The sequence below is a fragment of the Podarcis erhardii genome, assembly GCF_964252035.2.
Source record: "Podarcis erhardii genome assembly, chromosome: 10".
Taxonomy (NCBI): Eukaryota; Metazoa; Chordata; class Lepidosauria; order Squamata; family Lacertidae; genus Podarcis; species Podarcis erhardii.
Genome location: NC_138500.1, coordinates 18,259,457 through 18,284,268, shown reverse-complemented (window position 1 = coordinate 18,284,268; position 24,812 = coordinate 18,259,457). Strand labels below are relative to the sequence as shown.

Below are 24,812 nucleotides of genomic sequence, written 5' to 3'. Positions count from 1 at the left end.
TTTTGCATTCATTAGTTTTATCCTGCAAAGATTTAACTGACTCATCATGAAGGAAATAAAAATGAGACTTTATATGATAAAAAACAACCCCTAATATTTTGAGCAAAGAAAAATCAGAGCAAGTTTTGCAAAGGATTGGAGCTCATATTGTATATCATTAAAATATTTTCTACCTGGAAATCTGGACATTTTCTTTCTTTCTTTCTAAAACAGTGTTCTTCCTCATTTCTATTCTGGGTTACTATAACCACAGAGCAAAATGTTCTGTTGGCTTTGTCTTTAAGTGGCACCCTGACCCTAGGCAAATTTATTTGGGAGTTAATAGCACAATGCTATGCATGTTTACTCAGAAATCCAGTTGGGTGTCATTGGGGTGTATTTCATCACAGTAAGTGTGTTTAGACTGCAGTCCTAGTCAGTGCATTTTTTTCAGGGGGTATGCAAGGTTACGCAGTACCGGCATCTCTTTTGTTGTTAAAAAGTGTGACACTGTAACAACTTCATGGTGAGTACCGGCACCTATTTTTCTCTTCCCCTCGCGCCCAAACTCTGCACACTCTCTCTCCCCCCCAACTCTGCTCTCTCTCCCCCTCCAGCCTGAACTCTGCGCTCTTTCCACAGGGCGTGGTGCATTTTGTAGGTGTCCGGTCCCTATTATGGGAAATTTTGTGGGTGCTCGGGCACCCAGAGCCCTGAGGAGATGGCACCTATGTGTGGTGCTCATTTTCTAGTGGGGTGGGGTAGAATTTGTCCTTTTAGTTGTTTTGTACATTGTTGTTTTTTCCTTTGCTTTTTAATTGATTTTACAGGTTTGTATTTTATCTTAAGTTGCTTTGAGACTTTTTAAAAATAAAGTGACAAACAAATGTGAATAATAATACTAATAGGTTGATGATTGGTGCCAGATGGTGCAGACAAGAATGAAAGGGCTGGCGGTCAGCTACCAAATGATATAAGGCAAGTTTTCTACTGCTACTATTCATAAAAATAAAATGCCCTATGTGGAACACAACTTGGAACAGGTGTTATATAGAACTAGGCAGGCCCATGTTCTTAGCTGAAATTAAAGGTGGCTTTTCCTGATTTAGCCACCATGTGAGTGATGCTACAGCATAGCAGAGACTGAGGCAGGAACACCTTCAGAGTGAGAGCTGCTGTAGTGGTCATGGGCTCTGCTTTCTGAATTGCTGGTTTGAGTGCCCCCAACACCTTGCACCCTATCAGGACACCCTGCTTCTACTGATTTCTATATTTACTTTTACCACAAGATGAGATCAGTTCCTTTTGTCGAGTTTTCAAGTTTTAAAATTCAGATGTGGAAGTTTTGGGCACTGTTGACAATATGAAGTTTCACCAAATGCGGTTCCATGTTTCTGTATATACCACAGATTATCTCATAATAGAACTAAGAAGCTGGTAGATGAACATCTTTTCTTGGTGCAGTTCATGCAACTCATAAATAAGAAATTCACATAGAACCAAATGCACTATTAAGGACCAAAAAACTTTTTATGATGGAACAGTTATAATAAATACCTCAGTGTGTGTGTGTGTGTGTGTGGTGTTTTTTTAAATGAACAGTATTGAAAACATCCTGGCAGATTTCATGGTCTGGTTTGGCAGTGCGTGACTGCATCAAATATTACTGTGTGCAAGTTTTTCATCTCAGTAGAGAAACTACGAAAGACTAGGCTTTGGACTCAGCTTGTTGTTGTTTAGTCATCTTAGTCCTGTTTGACTCTCCATGACCCCATGAACCAGAGACTCAGCTATAAAGCTGCAAATACAGTGGTACCTTGGGTTACATACGCTTCAGGTTACATACGCTTCAGGTTACAGACTCCACTAACCCAGAAATAGTACCTCGGGTTAAGAACTTTGCTTCAGGATGAGAACAGAAATTGTTCTCCGGCAACGGGAGACCCCATTAGCTAAAGTGGTACCTCAGGTTAAGAACAGTTTCAGGTTAAGAACGGACCTCCAGAATGAATTAAGTTCTTAACCCAAGGTACCACTGTAAAACATTTTAAGTGTGTTTTAAGTGCAATATACAATGTGACACTAGATGGCGATGGTGAGCCTTATGGAAATTCAATGTACTTTTTAAAAGGGTTTTATAGAATCATAGAATCATAGAGTTGGAAGAGACCACAAGGGCCATCGAGTCCAACCCCCTGCCAAGCAGGAAACACCATCAGAGCACTCCTGACATATGGTTGTCAAGCCTCTGCTTAAAGACCTCCAAAGAAGGAGACTCCACCACACTCCTTGGCAGCAAATTCCACTGTCGAACAGCTCTTACTGTCAGGAAGTTCTTCCTAATGTTTAGGTGGAATCTTTTTTCTTGTAGTTTGGAACCATTGCTCCATGTCCGCTTCTCTGGAGCAGCAGAAAACAACCTTTCTCCCTCCTCTATGTGACATCCTTTTATATATTTGAACATGGCTATCATATCACCCCTTAACCTCCTCTTCTCCAGGCTAAACATGCCCAGCTCCCTTAGCCGTTGTTCATAAGGCATCGTTTCCAGGCCTTTGACCATTTTGGTTGCCCTCCTCTGGACACGTTCCAGTTTGTCAGTGTCCTTCTTGAACTGTGGTGCCCAGAACTGGACACAGTACTCCAGGTGAGGTCTGACCAGAGCAGAATACAGTGGCACTATTACTTCCCTTGATCTAGATGCTATACTCCTATTGATGCAGCCCAGAATTGCATTGGCTTTTTTAGCTGCCGCCTCACACTGTTGGCTCATGTCAAGTTTGGGTCAACCAAGACTCCTAGATCCTTTTCACATGTACTGCTCTCAAGTACATGTACTCAAGTGCATGTAGATTTTACCCTGATCAGTAAAAAAAGTTCTGCAGAAAAAGCCTACATCTGCTGTCAAGGATTTGGGTTTGTGATTAATGGCTGTATAGTCAATGTGCTTTGGCAAATTGCCAAGATTTTTTTTAAAACCCAAACATAGAGTCAGGGTGCTCCTTTTCATAATAGAAAAATAATGTTCTGCTGATAGTTTCATGAGACTTTAGAAACAAGTCCTCCTTACAAGAAATCATAAGTCCTTCATAGCCAGCAGTTTGTGTAGAGGCCAAGTGTCCATGAAATAGCAACTGTAGCTCTATAAAATATATTTTTATGTGTTTTGTCACATATCCTATAATTGGTCCATCCCTGCCCCACACCAGGGTGACAGAGACATTATGTCAGTATCAAATAAGTATAGGAATTTGGCATTGTTTATCTGCACTACAAATATACAAAGAACTAAACTGCAAAGAAACATTTCTGTGGTGCAGCGGGACTGATTTCCCATTTACTGCTTCTCTGGCAGTAGCTCTGCTCCAGTTCTGATAGCTTGATAATTGTACAAACACAGTTGAACAGAGGGACTCTATCTGCAGGATAGCAAGTCTGCTTGCTCTGTTTTTCCTAATTTTAGCAGCTTTTCTTAGCCCTATGCAAGTTCCATACCTAAAGGGCTAGCTCCTTCTGTGTAATCCTCCTTGTCCACTGAGGCCCAAAGAGGAAGCCCCGATTGGAACTACCACCAAAGTCTACTGAGATTGGTGTCCCTACTTGATTCCCGTATACTGTATACCCAGTAGATCCCTACAGTCTGCAGTTTCCAAATATCTCAGAAACCTGCTCTGCAGTAACTCATAGCAGAGCTGTTAGCATGGCTGCTCCTATTCTGTAAAATAACAGCCCTTTCATGATATGCCAGGCATTTTCCAGAAGCAATTAGCAATATTCCTGTTCCAACAGACTTTCCCAGATGGATAATTGGGGCTTTTCCATCACTGTCTGTTTGGTATTGTTTTAGTTTTGTTTTAAATCTGTTGTTTAATTCTGCTGTTTTCTGCATTTATTTTTTTTAGTTGTTTTTGTTGCACATTGCCTTGAGACAATTATGGTGACTATAACTGTTGTTATTATTGCTGGGGACTCAGGAAAGGAACCCACTGTGTGAAACTCCTGCTCTGGGAGATCCTCTGCTCTCGTCTTTATTGGTCTTCCAACACTCACAAAAGACCTGTTTGTTTTTTGCACTGATCAGTGGCTGCATTTCTGCTCTTTCTTGATACTGTTGTTGTTCTGCTGCTGTTTCCTTTTGTGTTTTTAAATGTATTTAATTTGTGTTATTACTCATTAACATCATTAATGATGTTAGCTGAGTTGGAGGATAAATAAATTGTGCAACAAGATTAAATAAAAAACAGAAAGCTACAAAGTGACTGACATAGCACCACGGTAGGTGCTGCCACACTAAGGGCTAATCCAGACTTCATTTTGCACCACACTTTCCAGGCACAGGTCCACGTTTTGTAGGCCACACAGGTTTTGTTTTATCCCACTGCTTTCCTGAGAAAACCCATTGTTCAACACTGAATCGGAATAAGTTGACACAATTTGCTCACTAAGGCTGCAGTCTAACCATCCTGATGTTGATGACTATGAGAGAGTATTAAAATGAATTGCAGGCCTCCATCAGCAGAGAGGAGCGCCACTGATGAAGGAGGGGGCTCTGCTCTGAGTGACTGGGAAGCTACTGCTGGTGGCCCTCCTCCTGGGAAGCATTTTACCACCCTGTTCTTTAATTTATATTTAAATTGGCACTGAATGGCTCATGTACACACACACACACACACACACACACACACACAGAGCACTTAAATTAAGGAGTTTTATCATGCCAATTTAAAAATTGTTTTAAAAAACTGCTTCCTTTCCAACTCCAGCCATTTTAGCAACGTGTCTGTTGTTTTCAGTTAGAAACTTCTGATGTAAAACACGTCTGTTCAAGTAATGCAGCACTTTGTAACAAGGCATAGCAGAAATCAGCCATAAACAGCTTCAGTAAGTACTATGGTGCAGATTCAACAATTGATATAAGCAGTGGCTGCTCCGGTGAATTGTACCCTTCCCTGCCCACATGACTTTGTCATGTCCACTAGAGTGAACAGAATGTGTCAGGATGCACCCGCAGAAAAATCACAATATTCTCAAGAGGGTAGAAAATCAGCTGCAATTTGCATTTGTAGCTTAAAATGGAAGAACAGTGATTATAGCTCTAGGAGCAGCCTAAAGCTTTTGGCCTACCCCTTTCTCAACTCTACAGAAAATAATCCTCAGGGTAACAACCATAGTGGCAGCAGAGATAGGACAGGTATCACTGAGTCTGAAGAGGGCTACTTTTCTTTACAGCTGGCAGCATAGGGAGAGGTTTTTCCACAACTGAGAAGTTTTAGGAACCCTTCATAATATTATTTGAAAAATTAAAATATTTCATTGCACTGCAGTATTAAGTATATTCACATCCCTCTTTGATGAGTAAACAGCAGCTCCCCATTTTCAGAGAGGCAGCAGCTTTGGCAGTGGGCAGTGGCAGGCAAAAGGATTTGTGAAATTTTAGCAACCACTTTGTTCTTTGCATGGAGACTAGATAATGAACAAATACCAAACAGGGCTTGTAAAGCATTCACAAAAGCAAAGCAAAAGCATGCCCCAATTTTATTCCATCTATTATATGTTTTATAGGTTAATGCAAGAAAGAGGATGTGCGCATCATTAGTTTGACCCAACAGGGATGCCTTTATAGTACAGCAGCTAGAAGGGTTACCTATATTCATTTGTCCAACACCCAAGTACAGAGACTCTTCCCTCCCTTTTCCTTTTGCCACTCAAGTGACTCTACACAGTGTAGAAATGTCCTCATGGTGTCAGCATTCATTGTTCCTAATAGGAACAGAGGAAACTGACATACTGAGTCAGACTCAGTCCATGTAGCTCAGAATTCTGTGCACTGACTGGCAGTGCTTCTTCAGGATTTCGGGAGGGGGGGCACATTCCCAGCTCTTTCTGGAGATACCAGGGACTGAAACTGGGACCTTCTGCATGCAAACCAGATGGTCTATAATTGAGCTATGGCTACCTCCCTGGGCTTATACTGTACAGGTTTGCTTTGAATACAATGGCTTTAAATCTTTTGTAATCATTTGAAATTGAGGGGACAACCTGTTCAGTTGCCACAAGGAAGTTCGGGTGTCATGATGCTATAGTAAAAAGTGGAAGTCTTAGTTATGAAACGTCAAAATTATACTTCTTTCCCTGCTTTTTTTAATAACAGAGATGGAACCTGGAGGCAGGAAAATTGTTCTGCTTTAGGAATGTGCTACTTGAAACCATTGCTTCAGACTATTTCATAAGAATGCTGGGCTTGATGCAGAATACATTTATGAGTAAAAATCAAGAGCAGAGGATTTGATTGTAGCTATATGGGCAGTTTTACCTTCCCCAGTATGAATTCCTGGATAATATTTTTTAAAATGCTGTGGTTCAGCCTTGCTGTGCCAATGGGAAGGCTGCTTTTTTACAAAGTGCATATATGCCTTGTTTATCCCAAAGCGGAAGGAAACATGGTAAAGACTTGCAGATATTTACTGAAATATATATACATAATGTACTTTAGTATAAAAACAGTGGTAATCACAGCACATTTCCTTAGCCCTGGTCTCCAATTTGGGTAGTTCAGTACAAATGGTTACTCCGAAAACAACAAAAATAAACGTTTGAATCTTTAAACAAAACTAGATGGTTGCTGATGCACCACCCAAACTGTATTCAGTGTGACCATCTGCTTTGATAGAGCAGCAAATGGGGGTGGGGACACACACAGAGGAAAGGGTGTTTCTTAACTTTTTTGTTGTTATTATTTTAAAAATGTAATCTCTATCCAATTGTTCACAAATATATTATGTCTATACTTTGTAACTGAGGGTTTCTCCCCCCCTTCTTCCTCTATATTTTAATATGCTGAAGGCTATAAATAATAATCTAAACAAAGGATCACTGGAGTAACTGAAGTTCTGTTCATCACCTAGCACATAATAAAAATGTTATGCTTCTCTTATATCAATGAGTAAAATAGGTGGTTCCCAATATATCTGGTTTAATTTCACTCTCATGGACACATTCTGTTTTCACATGGTATTTTAAGTCAAAGGCCCTTCAAAACAGCTAAAATTAGGTATTAGCTAAAATATGTCCAACTATCTGTTTTATCCACAGGCCTTATTTGCAAACCTTTCTGTCTTCTTTCCCTAATCCATTCTGCTTTCTGTCTCTATCTTCTAACTATCCTCCATCTTTCCAGATGCAGGACGCTATGGGCTATGAGTTACCCTGGGTGTACTTTGTCAGTCTGGTCATCTTTGGATCCTTTTTCGTTCTTAATCTGGTTCTTGGTGTGTTGAGCGGGTAAGCTGCTGGTTTTGGTGTTATTTTTTCCCCCTCATGCTGCAGGGCAAGACTCCAGAATCAGGGTTCTTCTGTGTCACCAGAATCCTTTAAGTGTCACAAGCAAAACCAAGGGTTATATTTGTTATGATTTCTACATTGATTCCCCAGACTGTGTCTTGCCTGTGTCTGACAGGCAAGTTACAGCACAGTATACAGTGGTAGGAAATTCACTTGGTAAGGTGACCAAATACTTAACTCAATCTATACTAAAGTAGGTAGAAAATTTACTTCCTGGTTGGTTGAACCGAACAACAAATTCATCACTGGTGACTCAAGTTCTCTTCAACTGGAGCCTTGTAATGCTTAGGAATGGAACTTTCCACACTAATTATCATTCCACTCTTCCAGGTCAATGATGCCATAGGAAGGGACTGGCCCTGGATCTATTTTGTTACACTAATCATCATAGGGTCATTTTTTGTACTTAACTTGGTTCTCGGTGTACTTAGCGGGTAAGCAGTACCTGGAAAAATGTTTGGAATTACTATTGTTGTTGTTTAATTACACATGCTTCTGTATTATTCTTTATGTTCTTTCTCTTGGGTTGAAGATATGGGCCCTGATCCAACATATTCCCAATGTCATCTGCTAATGTCAGTGGGATTTGGATCAACTTTACCTTATAAATGGACAGTGAAAGTCTAAATGGCATTAAACAGCCTAAAGTAGTGGGGTGGGGGTTGAAAGCCAGCACTGCCAAAAGCTAGCAGTGCTAGGTGTAGAAAAACTCCCCACCCTTATATATAACATTGTTGGGATTGAAACTTCACCCCGATATGTTGCCCCTGGTGGAAGTAATGAATATAGTAAATAACATTATCATAACTCATGAGCTTATAACTAGAATTTATGAGTGGTTTACATGGGGTCTCAGTAGGGATTGGGAAGCACAGGTCTAATTACTTTGATTATTATTGGCTTGATAAACTGACATCACAGCAGAACTGGTAAATGTTGGCTATGTACTTGTGTGTCACAGAGGATTTTCGAAATTTTAGAATTTGAATTCTAAGACCCCTGAGTGATTAAAGCACATAAGTTGTCTATATGCCATAGGTCTTTTCTTGTTATTACATTAGTGAAGCAGTTTCATAACCGTTTAATGAAATGTTGACCATAGAGAGAAAAATAATACCTATTGCTTATTGGGTGATTTCCATTAATTTCAATGGGATTATTCTGAGAATGACTAACGTTGGGTATCACCCTATGCATGGGACATCATGGTAAAGAAAAAATGAATGAAAGTATATGAAACAAATTTTAACCTACTGATATGATTATTTGTTCAATTTATATCCCATCCTTCTTCTGGAAGGTGCTTCTCAGACTATTATTTTTCTTGGCTAACAACTCTCCATTGTAACTCCATTTAATCATTGAAGGACAGGGCAGGTTTTTTGTTTGTTTTTGTTTCTAGTCTTCTGAAAAATAGGGGTCACAAACAAACAAAAATCGTTGTAACATAGGAAAGATTTCAATTTTTACATTTTATACATGTCAGTTTAAAAATGGAGGTTGCCCATTAGCTGTATAAACATTTGTACACACTTAGCAGATTGCGGATTTGTTCTGAGGAAATTGCCCACATGAATGAAAGGGTAGTTCAGTCAACAAGCCTTTTGATAATTTGCTTTCTTGGTATGACAGCTAACAAGCATAAATAATTGATGCCCATTGTAAGATATGGAACTGAATGGAAATTGCAGTCATTTCACAGAATAATGCCAAATAGGAATCATTTGGAGGTCATTCTTGGTCATATATTGATACTGAATAGATTCAAATTAGCACCATAGATGGAATTTTTAAAAGAATTTCATTTGATATTCCCAGAGACACCAGGCCTTCATAGATCAGATTTTAAGATACTGGTTTTTGTACTACATTGCTGTTGTTGCTGTGGAATGATTTTTCAAAAACACTAATTTTTCCAATATTATTATCCTTGCAATAACTCAATAGTAGAATTCCTTATTTGCCAATAATCTTGGCCATTTGATTGCCCTTTTCACCCATTGCTGTCCTTTTTATTTGTATATATTTTATTTGTATATATTGCTTGTTTTATGTTGCTATGGCCGTTGGCTAATGCGAATAAAGTTTATCTTATCTAGCTTACTCATGTAAAAACACACTGATTCCCGGATCATCCACAGGCCGGATTTAGACAGTGATTGGGCCGGATCCGGCCCCCGGGCCTTAGTTTACCTACCCATGGGCTAGAATTATTCAAAAAAAAATCCTTATTTGCAAGCAGAAACCCTCAAGTTCAGTTGTCAGATCTCTACTTAAAAAGATTACAGGGAGCAGGATGGGAAATAAGGATGGGAATCATTATTTCTAGTTGATACTTTGGGAGCAGTTGGTACACAGCAGCTTTGAAAATGATCAGACTATCTAAAGAGGCATCAGACAAATATGAACACTAATTTTTCCACTTCCTGGTTCCCCATACATTAAAGAGTGTTAACAATATTCAACAAGCCTTCAATGTGCAATAATGTTTATACAGTGCTTGGAAGGAGAAAGGCATTGGATTTCTCACTATCCATCTTTTGTTTACAGTTCCATGCCACAGAGCTTCAGCTTCTAGTAGAAGCACTTTGTTTTTTCCACATTTGTCATATTTGTGATGTATCCATCTACCTTATGGCAAAACTGTCTTCTAGAACTGATCTACTGAGCTGTTTCTGATCTTCCTGAGGGTTAAGTGGAGCTTCTTGCAATCCTCCACTTTAAAGTCTTTATTATGAGATTCCTAAGAGAAGATGGAGCAAAGCCTAGCATGATGACAGATATACATCGGCACATACAGAAGCTTGGAGTTTTGCCTTGAGTTGAGAAAAGACTGTCCTTATGTTACTGCAGTACAGATAATAGTTTGTTCAAGATTATTCAGAATAATATTTTCCTGCAAGCATTTTATAAGAAATAATAACAAAAACCATCATTAATTCTCTTTGAGAAATGATTTGAGATAGAGAACAAGTAGCTGACATTACCATCTTAAAGATAAGTCATTGTTTATAAAACAGAGGAATCGCATGGATTAATATGGGTTGAAATTAATATGGACAGCCAAGTTACCATAGCAGGAAATTTATAATCTCCAGTGCAATTCAAGCTAATTCTTTTCTATCTTTCTTTTGGTCTCCTGTTCTCATCCTTTAATCCCCTCCCTCATGCCAGGGAGTTTTCTAAAGAGAGAGAGAAAGCAAAAGCTCGAGGTGACTTTCAGAAGTTGCGAGAGAAACAACAGCTGGAGGAGGACTTGAAGGGATATCTGGACTGGATAACTCAAGCAGAAGATATTGACCCAGAAAATGAAGATGAGGGCATGGATGAAGAGAAGCCCCGAAACAGTAAGCAACTCTCCTCTGTTTGTCCTAGGGTGTCTAGCCAGCAATTAATGTTCTTTATGGGCTGCATTAATGAACCTATGCTCAGGAACTTAGAAGGGTGCACCCAAGCCTTGCTAAGATAAATTTTGCCATACAGCAACACTATCAATGTTTGCTACATAAAACTGAGGAAGGGAATGGAAGGTCCACCACCAGAGGTGTCGTGTGGCAGCAGAAAAAATAAAAACACTGTCCATGGTGGAAAACAAAACCAGGTACTCCAAGGGTGCTTGGGGGCATGTTGGGGGAGGCTGTGGATCCATAGGATCCCATTTGTTCTTGGTCCCCTGACACACCCACCCCGCAATGCCAGCCAGGATAAAGAGATGCATCTTCCAGTCACCAAAAACTATATGGTGAAGTTGCCAGACACAACTTTGTGGTAAGGAATTACAAAACCTTGGGACTGCCACAGAAAATGCCCTCTCCTGCATTACACACACACTGAGCTTCAGAGGACAACAGATCTACCAAAGAGGGTTCCCGCTTAATACCCAAGAGGAGCTGTTGGGAAGCAGACAGTCTTTCAGATATTTGGGACTTGAGTTGTTTAGGGCTTTAAACACTATCATGAGCACTTTAAATTGGGCTCAGAAACAAAGAGGCAACCAATTTGTGAATGCTACTCACCTGTTGGTTTCTCTTACCTCCACTGAGAGATTGATACTTACCAGTATTAGGAGCAGTGCTTTTTTTAAAAAAAAAAGTTTAGGGGTGCTCTCACTTTCCTACTCATATTGAAATACCACCCCTCAATGAGGCCAAACTTATATTCACAAATGTTTAGGGGTACGCATCCCCCTGTGTCCCCCCAGAAAAAAGCACTGATTAGGGGGATTAGTAAGAATGCTTCTAAAATCCATCCTTCTTTATTTCTCTCTGGATTTTATTAGTGTCATAATGCCTTGTCCTGGTCACATGGTGGCATCAATGTTTTTGCTTTCTGTCACTGTTTTCAAAATTTGTAATCATGACATCACATTCTTAATATCACACTGAGTGCACACATACCCCCCCCCCATGCACATAGCTTTTTCCTTATTAAAATATATGTATCTTAATGTAATGGTGAGTACAACTGGGTGCTAAAAATAAGTCTGTGATGCTTTAATGTGTCCTGCAAATGGCCTAGCTGGGGGTGGGGGGTGAACCCATGATGAATGGGAGAAATGAAGGGCTGCAACAAGAACCAACAGTGCATTCACCATTTCTGAAATTAATTAGAAAATTTAATTTTGAATAATTGGAAGACAGGCAAGGCAGAACACTGTGGAAGAGAAATCTGTCCACCCATGGGCACTGGTATTTGGCAGTGTTTCAGATAATGAAATGGGATTCAGAGAATCTTACCCTTTCATGCTCTTTTTTAATGGGCATAGAAAACCTCTACTCTTTATTAACTCCTGGGGATATTTTTCTTTCATTTATCTTGAAATACCAGAGCTTGTACCTTTCATACTATTAGCCAATTAACAGACAGTTCTTTTGTTCTTAATATTCATTGTTGAAATGTTCATTATCAGCTATATTCTTTTGGACAGGGAAAACCCAAAATATTTCCATAGATATACTCTGCTATCCATGTCAAATACCAAATAAATAATACCTGATCAATTCTTTATATGGCCAAACAAGCATAGATTTTCATTAAAACTATATCCTGTCTTTGTGCAGGCACCTTCATTAAAACTTTTGCTTGAGTAAAAACTCAAGAGATAAGCCTTGGAGAATGGTGTTAGCTCTTTAGCTAAATGCTTGCATTTCCAAAATCAACCAAATTTATTATAATTTATTTAATATGACTATAGAGTTATTAATTATGAAAAGGAATTAAGATAATAAAGCAGAGAAATGTATTTGTGTATCAGACTTCTATCCTACTTTTTAAAAAGAGTGCTTTGATACTATTAAGAGAGATTCTGAATAGATTTTCCTAAATCACCGCTGAATTGCCCCACTGAGCGGCTGATGTGCACAAAGGAAAAGATGCAATTGAATTAGGATTAGATATGCCCCTCACCACAGATACAAGGGTAGTCAGGGAAGGTAGCAGGTTTCACTCACATCATAGTGGTGCATCCAAGTGTATCCATTTCCTTTTCGCATACAAATAAGTTGTTGCTTTTCAGTCATATGGAAAAAAGCAAAGCATTGTATTGGAGACACTCGCAACTTGTAGAAAAGATCTACCAACCAGCCTTAACTGAAAGAGTCTGCACAGAAGTGTACAACTTGTCTATGTGCTCTATGTTATGCACTATAGCTCTCAAGCATACCTACAATATGCTATTGTCTCTCCACATAATGGTGGGAATTAGCTAGTTATATAAAAGGAAGAGATATGCATGCATAGGTCCCGGGTTCAACTTGTTGCATGTCTAGGTAGTACAGGGAAAGTCTGTATGTCTGAAACTGGAGAGCCATCACCAGTCAGTGTATTGAGCTAGATGGGCCAATAGTCTGACTATAATAGCCAATAGCCTGACTATAACTACATATGGAATCTATATTAAAAATGGGAACCCATTATGTTAAACCATGTATACCAAGCACCCAGTTTCAGAGTGTTACTCAAATCCTAGAAGGCTTATGATAGATGCATATTGAAGATTGAAAAAGGAATGCATTATGAAGACAGTTATTGGATGACAGACAGTATTTATGTCTGCTGGATATACAGATAATCAGTGATATAAGATCTACCATTGAAATTCAGGGCTTAATGTCATTTATTGGTCATTAATCTCAGAAAGTAACCAGTGGTATGTTTTGTTTTTGGAAGAGATATTACTTTAAATACTATAATGTTGGTGCCTGAATTTCAACTTTCAGGTTTGCTTACATACTACCTAAATGCAAACTTGGCTCCTACTTTGTCTGCTGAATCAATGCCACAAAATCACACAGTAGTTCCTTAAGTTGTTTGAAATCAATCTTGAAGTCCAACGCGCATGTCGGGCCACCACCAAAACTGAGTAGGGACAGCAACATCATATTAAGAAGCGCTAGATTAACTGATGGACCACTTGGTTCTGGCAAGGGAATGATGTGATAATGAGGCTTCAGTTCCATACCTTTCCCGCCCCGACTTGGCCACAGTGATCCATGCGACGGTCATCTCCAGGCTTGACTACTGTAATTCGCTCTATGCGGGGCTGCCCTTGAAGCTGTCCCAGAAACTCCAGCGGGTACAGAATGCTGCAGCGAGGCTCCTCACGGGGTCTCTGCCATGGGAGCATATTCACCCAGTGCTTTTCAAGCTGCACTGGCTCCCGGTGGAGTACAGGGTCAGATTTAAGGTGCTGCTTTTGACCTTTAAAGCCCTTCACGGCCTAGGACCCTCGTACCTATGGGACCGCCTCTCCCGGTATGCCCCACGGAGAGCCTCAAGATCCATAAATAGCAACACCCTAGTGGTCCCGGGCCCAAAGGAAGTTAGATTGGCTTCAACCAGAGCCAGGGCCTTTTCAACTCTGGCTCCGGCCTGGTGGAACGCTCTGCCTCATGAGACCAGGGCCCTGCAGGATCTGATTTCTTTCCGCAGGGCCTGTAAGACAGAGTTGTTCCGCCTGGCCTTTGGCTTTGAGCCAATTTGATTCCCTCCCTCCCTCTCTCTCTTTTTCTTTTCCTTCTCCTCCTGCGATGAGGCTACATTTTAATATTTTAATGTTTCATTATTTTAATGCTGTATTTTATTTTTGTTTTTAAGTTGTAATCATTCTTCTTGTTTTTATTATTGTTTGTAAACCGCCCTGAGCCCGGCCTTGGCTGGGGAGGGCGGGGTATAAATAAATTATTATTATTATTATTATTATTATACCACACCATACATTAAAACCACATGTCTTCCCGCAAAGAATCATGGGAACTGTAACTTAATTATAGCATTCTTTGGGAGTAGTCATACACTTTAAATATATGATGGGGACGAGACCATTTGTTCATGTCAGATTGGCACAGAAGTCAGACGATGAAGAAAATAATCAAGCAGAAGTTGGATACATCTTTGATGCGGTTCTTACTTGCTTCATGTTTGCAGTTTAAATGGTTCCTATTATTTGCAATATTGTTTTCATTTGTAATTAATAGTTAAAGGTGTATTTCAGATGTCGGATTATCTTTTATTAAAGCTTGGTGAGTTTTACAACCTGAACCTACACATCTAGAAATAGGCAACACTGAGTTCAATACAGCTTAGTTGAAGGGAATTGTGTATAGGACTGCATTCATGCTAATTCTAATAAATAGTGTAACGTGGGCATAGTTGTGGACTATTTGGGAACATGGCTGTTGGGGTTATCCTGATGACCACCTGCACATCATATTTACCACTATGCCATTGCTTAGACCTATAGGGATGTAAAAGAAATACCTCCTCTTATAGGATGCAGTTGAAAACTAGCAAGACTTTAACAGGACTGATGCCCAGAATCACTCAGATCCTCATGTAGTTGAGCTAGAAAAACAATGGAAATCTATGTATCTCCCATCTTAACTATGTAGAAGTGGCTAAGACAGTTCATGTGGTGGTGACAGCTACAAGGGTTTGGGTTGTATATTAGCGCTGTCTGAATCTCAATGGGAATATGATGTAAGTGAGTCTGTATGAAAAAGACAGAGGTTAGAAAAACAAACTGGGGCATCTGATGGAAAGAAGGAGACTGATAAATGGTTCAAACTTTCACAGGAAAAACAGATATGTATTCAAAAGCAACAACAATTTTCTTGGATGGTTTTATAGGATGTTATTGACCTTTTTGGTCACCTTGACATAAAATGATTTGGGAGCAGACGGGTAGAACACCCACCAGGCTTGCTCTTTCTGCATTCATTTGTGGAAGCCAGGGAGCTTCAATGGGGTGTTCTAACCCGTCAATGGGCTGCTTTTCCCAAATGCTGGTGCCTTAAGAGGTTATATGAAAAATAAAAGGGCTGCTTACTAAAACAGCCCACATTATATTGTTCATGAGCAGTCCCATAGTTTAATTTTAGTTGCTGAAACATGGTATGTATGAGTGTGTGCACGTGTGCATCCAGTTCAGTAGCGTAGTCATTAAGTAGACAGGTACTTTGCTTCTTGGTTTTTGTTCACTAATAGATGTACAGGAAGTGTCAAGGAAAAGTCAGCTTCCTTTTGGAATGGAAGTTCAACATCCATATCTTCTCAAACCTACATTATTCCCCCTCTGTATTATTCAGTTTCCAGGCACATAGGCTGATGGAAAGGAGTTAGAATATTTTGGCTATCCTATATAGCTGGGATATTTGGGGAGCTCTTCTTGTATTAAAAAATAACAGCCAAGACACAGCGGCAGCAGAATTTGCCTAAGTGAAAATCATGAAATAGCAGAGGTTTGGAGCCAAGCTGTTTATCAGTTCATCTCCTTAGTTCACCAATTTAGCATCTGGAGAGCAGTGCCATCCAGACCAATTCCTTTTGCTCCTCAAGCACAAATACCACAAAACAAAATACAACGTCATGGAATGATTTATTATCTGCCATCAAAAATTGATCGAAGGGGAGAGTGCAACAGTGTCTACTTTTATCTTTTGCCACTGAAGTGGAAAATAATCATTCAGTAACCAAGGAAAGATTAGCTGCAAATTCTAACAATTGTAGGCGTTATGCAAGAGAGCCTGACTAAAGCGCCACAGGAACAGCAGTTACTGTGGTGGTGGAATATACACTGTGTGTGCCTTGGGGGAACAGGGGGAGAATTAGACACATGCCAGAACTTTCACAGAGAAGAAACTATTGTCATTACTTGTCACTATGTCATTACTTAAGGATCCATAATTTATCTCATGCATGCTGACTTGAAAGTAAATGCTGCAGCTGGCACCAATTTTATCTGGGATTAGGGAATGTGTCTTCCTGGTCAAAGGATTTGTCAAAGGACAACTAAACCAATATTGTTGGTCCTACATTGCTTGGGGCTGCATACACACCATTCATTTAAAACTTCCCTCAGCAAATCATGGGAGCTGGCATTTAACTCTTATAGAGCTGCAATTCCAAACACTCTTAACAAATTGCAGTTCCCAGGATTCATTGGAGGAAGTCATGTGCTTTAAATGTGCACAATCTGGATCCTGCCATGGTTTGGAAAAATTAACAATAAGCAATGGAAACAACAGTCACTAATGTTAACATTACTGAAATTCCCGGTGTTTCACTTTAATTAATAGTTTTATAGCTTCTGCAGTATGTGAGCAACTCTTATTACTTAGAGAGGGATTCAACAAGTTTTCAAAATAATTAGGAGCATATTTTATGTTTCTGGTGCATCTGTCGGGCAGCAGTAACATTGCTTCATTGTTCCATAGTTTTCATTGCCTCCGTGTTCCTCTTCTTCTCTCTCTGTTTCAAAGGAACCTGTGATCATGAAACAAAATGGAAGTTGAAAAAGAAAGCAACAATTTTAAAATAAAAAATAAAAACTTATCACCAGCCTTTCATTCTCTTCTCGTGGTTGCTATCAAGGGAAGGTAAATTCTGTCTAGTTGAATGCAAAATAGAACCAACCAGTGCACCCAAGGATAATCACGTCAACGAGGACAAAAGGAGGAGGGAGATAAGAAAGAGTCATTGGCTTGAGAGTCAGGGTCCAATGCATTTGGGATGATAATAAAATGCTTAAAAACAAACCTGTATTAATATTATAAGATTCTAATTCTAAGGAATCCCATTGCCTGGACTTTGGCTCCAAAAATTTGTAGCCTTTAACTCCTCTATTATTTTATTGTGGGATAGTTCACATATTATCCCAATAGCATGGTAACCTTTGATAAACCAATAAACTCTCCAAGTAAACTGGCTGAGTGGTTACCATGACATGCTGCAAGATTCTCTTGCCATTCAAAAAATACAAATTTTCAAAGCATATCAGGCCTGTGCATCACAATAAACTTTAATTTTAGAGAACTACCCAGAAGCTCCAACCTGCCTTTATTTTTTAAAAAAGAAAATTGGTGCTACACCTCTTCTTCTTCTGCCATGGAAGGAGAAAGATTGCAGAGTGAGAAAACTTTTCCTAATCCCACCTTAGAAATAAAAGTAAAAGTTGGTTTACAACGTACCAAGTCTATTTGATAGTTTATTTTTTTATTTAATTTCTCAAATTATTTAACTACAATTGTCTCTAAGCAGTGCACAAAAATCTCAATACAATGGAAATAAAAATCAGTTAAAATAGCCACATGATTTAGATTTGTTACAAGCACATTGTGATCTGTCTCTTTGAAATCAGTCGTGTAGGGCCACATGGGGAATTATGCTCAGGCTGAAGGAGCTGTACTTAGTGAAAGGATATATTTTGTTCCAATTCCTTAATAAAACATAAACAACATCCTGATCCATAGCAATACCCACACATAACACATGACAGTGGGATAGTGCACAATTTTAAAGTAGGAAGGGAGTGGAAGTAGAAGCCTTTGGTTAAAGAAGAACACCTACCCATACATCTGAACTGTTTTTTATTCATATTAACATTACCACAGCACTGGAATCTGCTGTACCCTTACAGCAGAAATAAAATACAGATCTCAGCCACACTTCTCATTCTAGTACAAGTGTGTCTTCAGCTGATTTCAAAAGTGGGTATGGTGGTGGGTTTTTGTTTTTTTAAAATAATAATTAAATTTATAACCAAACCTTCTTCCCAGAGGGGATCAGGACTTCATGGGGTGATCATAGGAGAAGACAAAACCTCCATACTCAGCAGACCACTACAGGACCACAAGAACGACCTTTTCTGCAGACTGTAAGACCTGGGGTAGCAAATACAGGGAGAGGCACTCCTTCATGTAACTGGGTCCCAATTCATTCAGGGCTTTGTAAGCTAAACATAACACCTTACATTGGGCCCAGCAGCAAACAGGAAAAAAGTGCAATTCTCAAATAATTCATTTTATGTGATCTTTTCTTGGTGCACTGCTCAACACTCCTGTGGCCATAGGAGCCACCTCCTAGGAGCTGAGGAGGCTTTGCCCCCCCCCCCCCAATAAAATATTTGAGGGGGCCAAGCCCCCCCAAGTTGATCATAGAAACATAGCATCTTAGAGCTAGAAGGGACCTAGGATCATCTAGTCCAACCCCCTGCAATGCAGGAATCTCAGCTGAAACATCCATGACAGATAGCTGTCCAACCTCTGCTTAAAAACCTCCAAGGAAGGAGAGTCCATCACCTCTTGTGAGAGTCTGTTCCACTTTGAATGTACATTGCCATTCAAATCATGTGCATGCACTGTGTCATGTGATTGATATGCCTCCCCCCATATCTTATTTAAGCTGGCACCTCTGCCTGTGGCCATCTTTTGCACCAGCTTCAGCTTTTGGACTGTGTCCCCACCACCACCACCTCACAAGGTGATTTCACAGATTTTACAAATAGAAACTTTGCTCTCTTAAATCATCCACGAATGAATACCATGCAAATCTATCCTTTGAAACTATTGCTTAGGAATCTAAAATATAGTATCATCATGATCAACTCACAAAGAACAGAGTCCTGGCAGTTAAAAGCAAAATCCTAGCCTTTGTGTTTCCAGAGAGAATCTTGAAAGAAGCTGTTTGATAAAACCCCCAATCCCAAGTCATATTTACTAGGAGAAGAGAATGATAAAACAGCTTTACCATACATGGCTTCTCCCAAGGAATCCTAGGAACTGCAGCTCCCAGAGCTGCAATCCCCAGCACCCTTAACAAACTACAGTTCCCATAGTTCTTTGGTGGAAGTCATGTGCTTTAAATGTATGATGTGATAATAAAAAAGTTGTAAGAGGGAGTGGTACACAGGAAGGAAAGGGAGAGGACATGGGCATGGATGAAGAGAAAAGCCATGGGGAATAAAAGCAGAGCAAATGAGCAGGGAGGAGAGATGGGTATGGTCGGGAGCTGCAGACGTAAGGAGGGCTGATATTCATGAAATAAGCAGGCGAAAGTTAGACTGTACCTTTCTTGGATAATTCTGTTTTCCCCAACCAGGACTTTAAGCGTAGACACCTTTTTCTCTGAGAATTTGTCCAGATTAAATCAGTCTAGTGACAAAAATATTTGAAGAATCATGATGAGAATAGCAGGAGATATAAAAGGTTATAAATTAGTTACTTTGACAGCTGTGTGAGGGAAGCTTGCATAACACCTGCCCACACAGGGCCTAATTCAAGGTAATATTAACAGTTCCTCGCTTCTATGAATGCTCCAAAAAAGTATTCACAGACTACAAAAAGTGACTACTGCAAACGTATCAAATACGCCTGTTTTTTAATTCTGTTTGGTGCAATTTATCCATTTTCAGTGTCTGAAGAGTTGCAGAAGTTAAAATTACATACTTGAAAAGCTTGCTTTAACTAGAAAAAGCATTGTTTAACCTCTTGATTCCAAGCTGAAAACAGTGCCTGTTGCATTTTTCTGCCCTATAAGATTTTATGATAATGGCAAATCTGTTAGTATAAGGCACACTCCTGAGGTGTGCTGTGTTCAAAATTACAAATATATTTAGTAGACATAACACTATATTAGCTGGATGTTAAGAATGCTGAAAGGTATTTTATTATCTTTTTTTATATATAATAATTTTTATTGTTATACATTTTATAAATTTCCATCCGATTATTCATTTAATCCCGCATACAACAAATCATAATTATTTTTTGACTTCCTTCAGCGTCTCTGACAATCATCCATGGTTATACCTTTAGTACACATTCCCTTCTTTCGTATTGCCATTTTTCCTCCTTACTCCCATTATTTCTAATAGACAATACTTATTTTCTTTTTTTTTTACAGTGCCTCTTTAAATCCCACTAGCGTTGTATTCACACCACATATATTTTTCAGATAATCCACAAATTTCCCCCAGTCTTCGATAAACTTTTGGTCTTTAGTATATCTGATTTTCCCAGTTAATTTATCCAGTTCTGCATAGTCTGTCATTTTTAGTCTCCATTCTTCTATCGGCGGTATTTCCTCTTGTTTCCACTTCTGGGCCAACAGGATTCTGGCTGCCGTTACCGCATACTGGAAAATCTTACAGTCCTTTCTTCTAATGTCCTTTCCTACGATACCTAAAAGAAAAGCTTCGGGTTTTTTCACAAAAGTATATCTTAACATTTTTTTCAACTCATTATATATCATTTCCCAAAAACTTTTCACTTTCTTACATTCCCACCACTGATGGAAGAATGTCCCTTCCTTGTCTTTACACTTCCAACATTTGTTATCAACCTTATACATCTTTGCTAATTTTACAGGTGTCATATACCATCTGTAAAACATTTTCATCACATTCTCCCTCAGTGTTGTACATGCCGTAAATTTTAAATGCTCTTTCCACAGTTTTCCCCAATCCTCAAATTGAATATTGTACCCAAAATCCTTTGCCCACTGTATCATTACCGATTTAACCTCTTCATCTTTCGTATTCCATTCCAGCAATATCTTATACATTTTTGACAGAGTTTTATACTCATTATTTATAATGTCCTTTTGGAAACTTGATTCTTTTTCCACATAACCCTTTTCCTTCAGATCTTTTTTAAATATTTCATTTACTTGGTAGTGGTGCAACCAATCATAAACTAAATCTTTAACTTGTTCATATGGCTTCAATTTCCATTTTCCTCCCTCGTTAGTTACCAATTCCCCATAGGTGGCCCATTTGTTTCTCATATTAGTCTTCTTCACACTTATTACCTCTAACGGGGACAGCCAGTGTGGAACTTTTGGTTCCAATATATTTTTATATCTCTCCCAAACCTCAATTAAAGAACCCCTGAAGATGTGGTTTCCAAATCCTTTATGAACCCTCTTTTTGTCACACCAAAGGTACGCATGCCACCCAAATCTGTTATCAAATCCTTCAAGATCTAATAATTCATTGTTTTCTAACTTTATCCATTCTTTTAACCAACATAGACAGGCTGCTTCATAATACAATCTCATATCTGGCAGGGCGAAGCCTCCTCTTTCTTTTACATCCGTCAATAATTTAAATTTTATTCTAGGCTTCTTCCCCTGCCAGATGTACCTTGAAATCACTTTTTGCCATTCTTTAAAAATTCCTATACCCTTTAGTATGGGTATGGTCTGAAATAGAAATAACATCTTTGGTAGCACCGTCATTTTTATCATGGAAATTCTTCCCCAAAATGATAATTTCATCCTGGCCCACACCTCCAGATCCTTCTTTATTCCCTTCCAAACCGGGATATAATTATTTTGGTATAAATCAATATTCTTGGCTGTTACCCAAATTCCCAAATATTTAACCTTTTTCACCACCTCTATCTCCGTTCGTTGTTGCATTAATTCAATCATATTTTGATCCATATTTTTTACAATCATTTTTGTCTTTCTTTTGTTCAGTCTGAATCCTGCCACCGTACCAAATTGGTCCATCTCATCCAATACCTCCTCTATACTTTCTGTTGGTTCTTCCATAGTCAGTACCAAATCGTCGGCAAAGGCTTTAACTTTGTACTCATTTTGACCTACTGTTACCCCTTTTATTTGCTTGTTTTGTCTAATTGCATTTAAGAAGACTTCCAGAACTGTTATAAATAACAATGGCGATAGTGGACAACCTTGTCTTGTTCCTTTAGATATTTTTATATCTTCAGTAATAACATTGTTCACTATCAATTTTGCTCTCTGTTCTGTATATATTGCCTTTATGCCATTGAAAAACTCTTGTCCAACCTCCATATGTTCTAAATTTTTCAACATAAATTCCCAAATTATATTGTCAAAGGCCTTTTCTGCATCCACAAACATTAGAATCGCTGGTTTATCACACCTATCAGACAGATATTCTATGACATTAATTATATTTCTTATGTTATCTCTCAGTTGTCTGCCTGGTAGGAAACCTGCTTGGTCTTTGTGTATAATCTTTGTTAATATCTTTTTCAGTCTCTTTGCTAGGATTCCTGCAAAGATCTTATAATCTGTATTCAGAAGTGAGATAGGCCTGTAATTTTTAACTTGTGTTAAATCAGAGTCTTGTTTTGGGATTAATGTTATGTATGCTTCTTTCCACGTTTCTGGAATGTCTCTTTCTTTTAAGATGTTGTTCATAATGACGGTCAATGGAGTTGTCAGCACCTCTTTCATTTCTTTATAATAACTAGATGTGAACCCGTCCGGGCCTGGGGCTTTCCCTCTTTTCAATTCCTTTATCGCTTCTTTTACTTCTTCTTTTTCTATTGGGGCATTCAGCTGGTCTTTTTGGTCTGTCGGGATCTTTTGCACCATTTTCTCTCTTAGATATCTTTCTATTTTCTTCTTATTGTACCTTTCTTTATTTTTATATAATTGCTTATAAAAGTCCAAGAATCCTTTTCTTATTTCTTTCGGGTCGGCTGTCTCTTCTCCATTTATCTTGATTTTGTTAATTGTATTCTGCTCCTTTCTTTTTTTCAGTTGCCACGCAAGCCATTTTCCTGATTTATTTGCTGATTCAAAGTTTTTCTGTCTTAACCTTCTAATGTTCCACTCAACTTCTTTGTTTATTATCATTGCAAATTGTGTTTGTAAAGTCTTTATTTCCTGCTTTATTTTCAAATTGTTGGGTTTTTTGATCAGTTTTTGCTCATAGTCCATAATCTGTCTTGAGATTTCTTTTATCCTTTTTCCCTTGTTGTTTTTCTTCAATGCATTCTGTTGAATCAGAAAACCTCTCATTACTGCTTTGCTTGCGTCCCAAACAATACTCATTTTTGTGCCTTTGTCCACATTGTCCATAAAGTATTCAGATAGTTTCTTTTGCGCTTTTTCGACCATCTTCTGATCGTCCCACAAATTATCATTCAGTCGCCACCTAAATGATCTCTCTTCAAAGCCTTTTAACTCCAATTCTATGGGATTGTGATCTGAGATCACTCTGGCTTGTATTTCAATTTGTTGGATTCTTGGTGTCAGTTCGTTCGAAACCCATATTTGATCTATTCTTGACATTGACTGATTCGGTTCTGAATAATGAGTAAATTGCTTCTCCAAGGGGTGCCTAAGTCTCCAGATATCAATCAAGTTACAGTTCTTCATCATCGTAAAAAATGTCTTGGGCAGTTTCCCTTCTTTATTCTTTGTCTCTCTTAATCTATCCATTTCCAATGATACCACACCATTCATATCTCCCATTTTATTATCATTTCAGACTAGTAGCAGGCAGCCTACAGTCTCAATTTAAAAACTTAATGTTAAAAAAATAGTGAAATGTTATATTACCTGGTAATTATATGCACTTGGGAACTGACTTTGGGCCAGAAAATAAATTCAGTATAGTTATGCTTTTTTTGGATTTCACTAGTTCAGCCTGCAGGTGGGAGAATGCATATTTAAATGTTCCCTTTTCCAAAAAATGTACAAAATTTGCTTATTAGGGAGAAAGATTCAGTTTAGCTTCCTGTTCCACCACATGTGCAGGGAGGTTTTGTTTTGTTTTTAGAGGAGTCAGGCATGGTACAGTGTAGAAACAGCTTTTTAGGTTTTAAGACTGCTGAATGTATAAACTCAGTCATTTCTTGGAACTCTGATTTTTGATTATTATTATTTTTGGTAACTGAGGGCTCTTGAGGAAACGTGTTTCCCCCTCCCCTTTCATTTTTCTTCTTGTGAAAGGATGTTCAGTATGATGATTCAGAAATGATTTAAACCTTCTTTGGGCTTTTGTCTGAATATGTGAGAGTTATAAGTGCTTAGGGGGCAGGGTGTGCATGCAAGTTTATGCATTTAGCATGAAGAACTGAAGGGGGTTTCAGAGTGATCTTGAGATGAAGAATAAAAGGTGGCATCTAAACAAGAAAATGTTGAGGTAATTCAAACTGTTGAGGTCTTCAGTTACTTCACACAGACTAAGTAAGTGTGTGTTCCAGTCATGACAAAGAGGTAAGATTTCTAGATTTCCTAGAAATTACAGTGCACTATAGAACAGTTGGCAATGGAACTGACCAGAGGGAAGTCAAACTTTAATCTTAAATTGTGACCAGGATCTGTTGTGAGATGTAAGCCTTGTTGAATGGATTGCAAACAGTGATCACAGTGCTATCAAATATAACATCTGTAAGTGCAAATGAAATTCAATACAGACACTTTTAATTTCA

At 38.7% G+C, this 24,812-nt stretch overlaps 1 protein-coding gene and 1 long non-coding RNA gene across 6 annotated transcripts in view; one reads left to right on the top strand and one right to left on the bottom strand.

Annotated features, from left to right (window-relative positions):
• Positions 1 to 24,812, top strand: part of CACNA1C (calcium voltage-gated channel subunit alpha1 C) — a gene marked incomplete at its 5' end in the record, with an annotated part of 484,372 nt that overhangs the window by 298,913 nt on the left and 160,647 nt on the right. For 3 of the 5 annotated variants that reach the window (XM_081879585.1, XM_081879587.1, XM_081879586.1), the window contains 2 exons: positions 7,157 to 7,260; positions 10,495 to 10,667. In XM_081879585.1, coding sequence (XP_081735711.1) covers positions 7,157 to 7,260; positions 10,495 to 10,667 — 277 coding nt within the window. Of the gene's footprint in view, positions 1 to 4,834; positions 4,861 to 7,156; positions 7,261 to 10,494; positions 10,668 to 24,812 lie in introns of those variants that run through there. The other 2 variants (XM_081879588.1, XM_081879589.1) reach the window with 2 other exon arrangements.
• Positions 16,788 to 19,784, bottom strand: LOC309352069. Its single transcript, XR_014161083.1, has 3 exons — positions 19,664 to 19,784; positions 18,364 to 18,479; positions 16,788 to 17,082 (listed from the first exon to the last, which is right to left on the bottom strand). It is a non-coding gene; the product is annotated as an uncharacterized lncRNA (long non-coding RNA).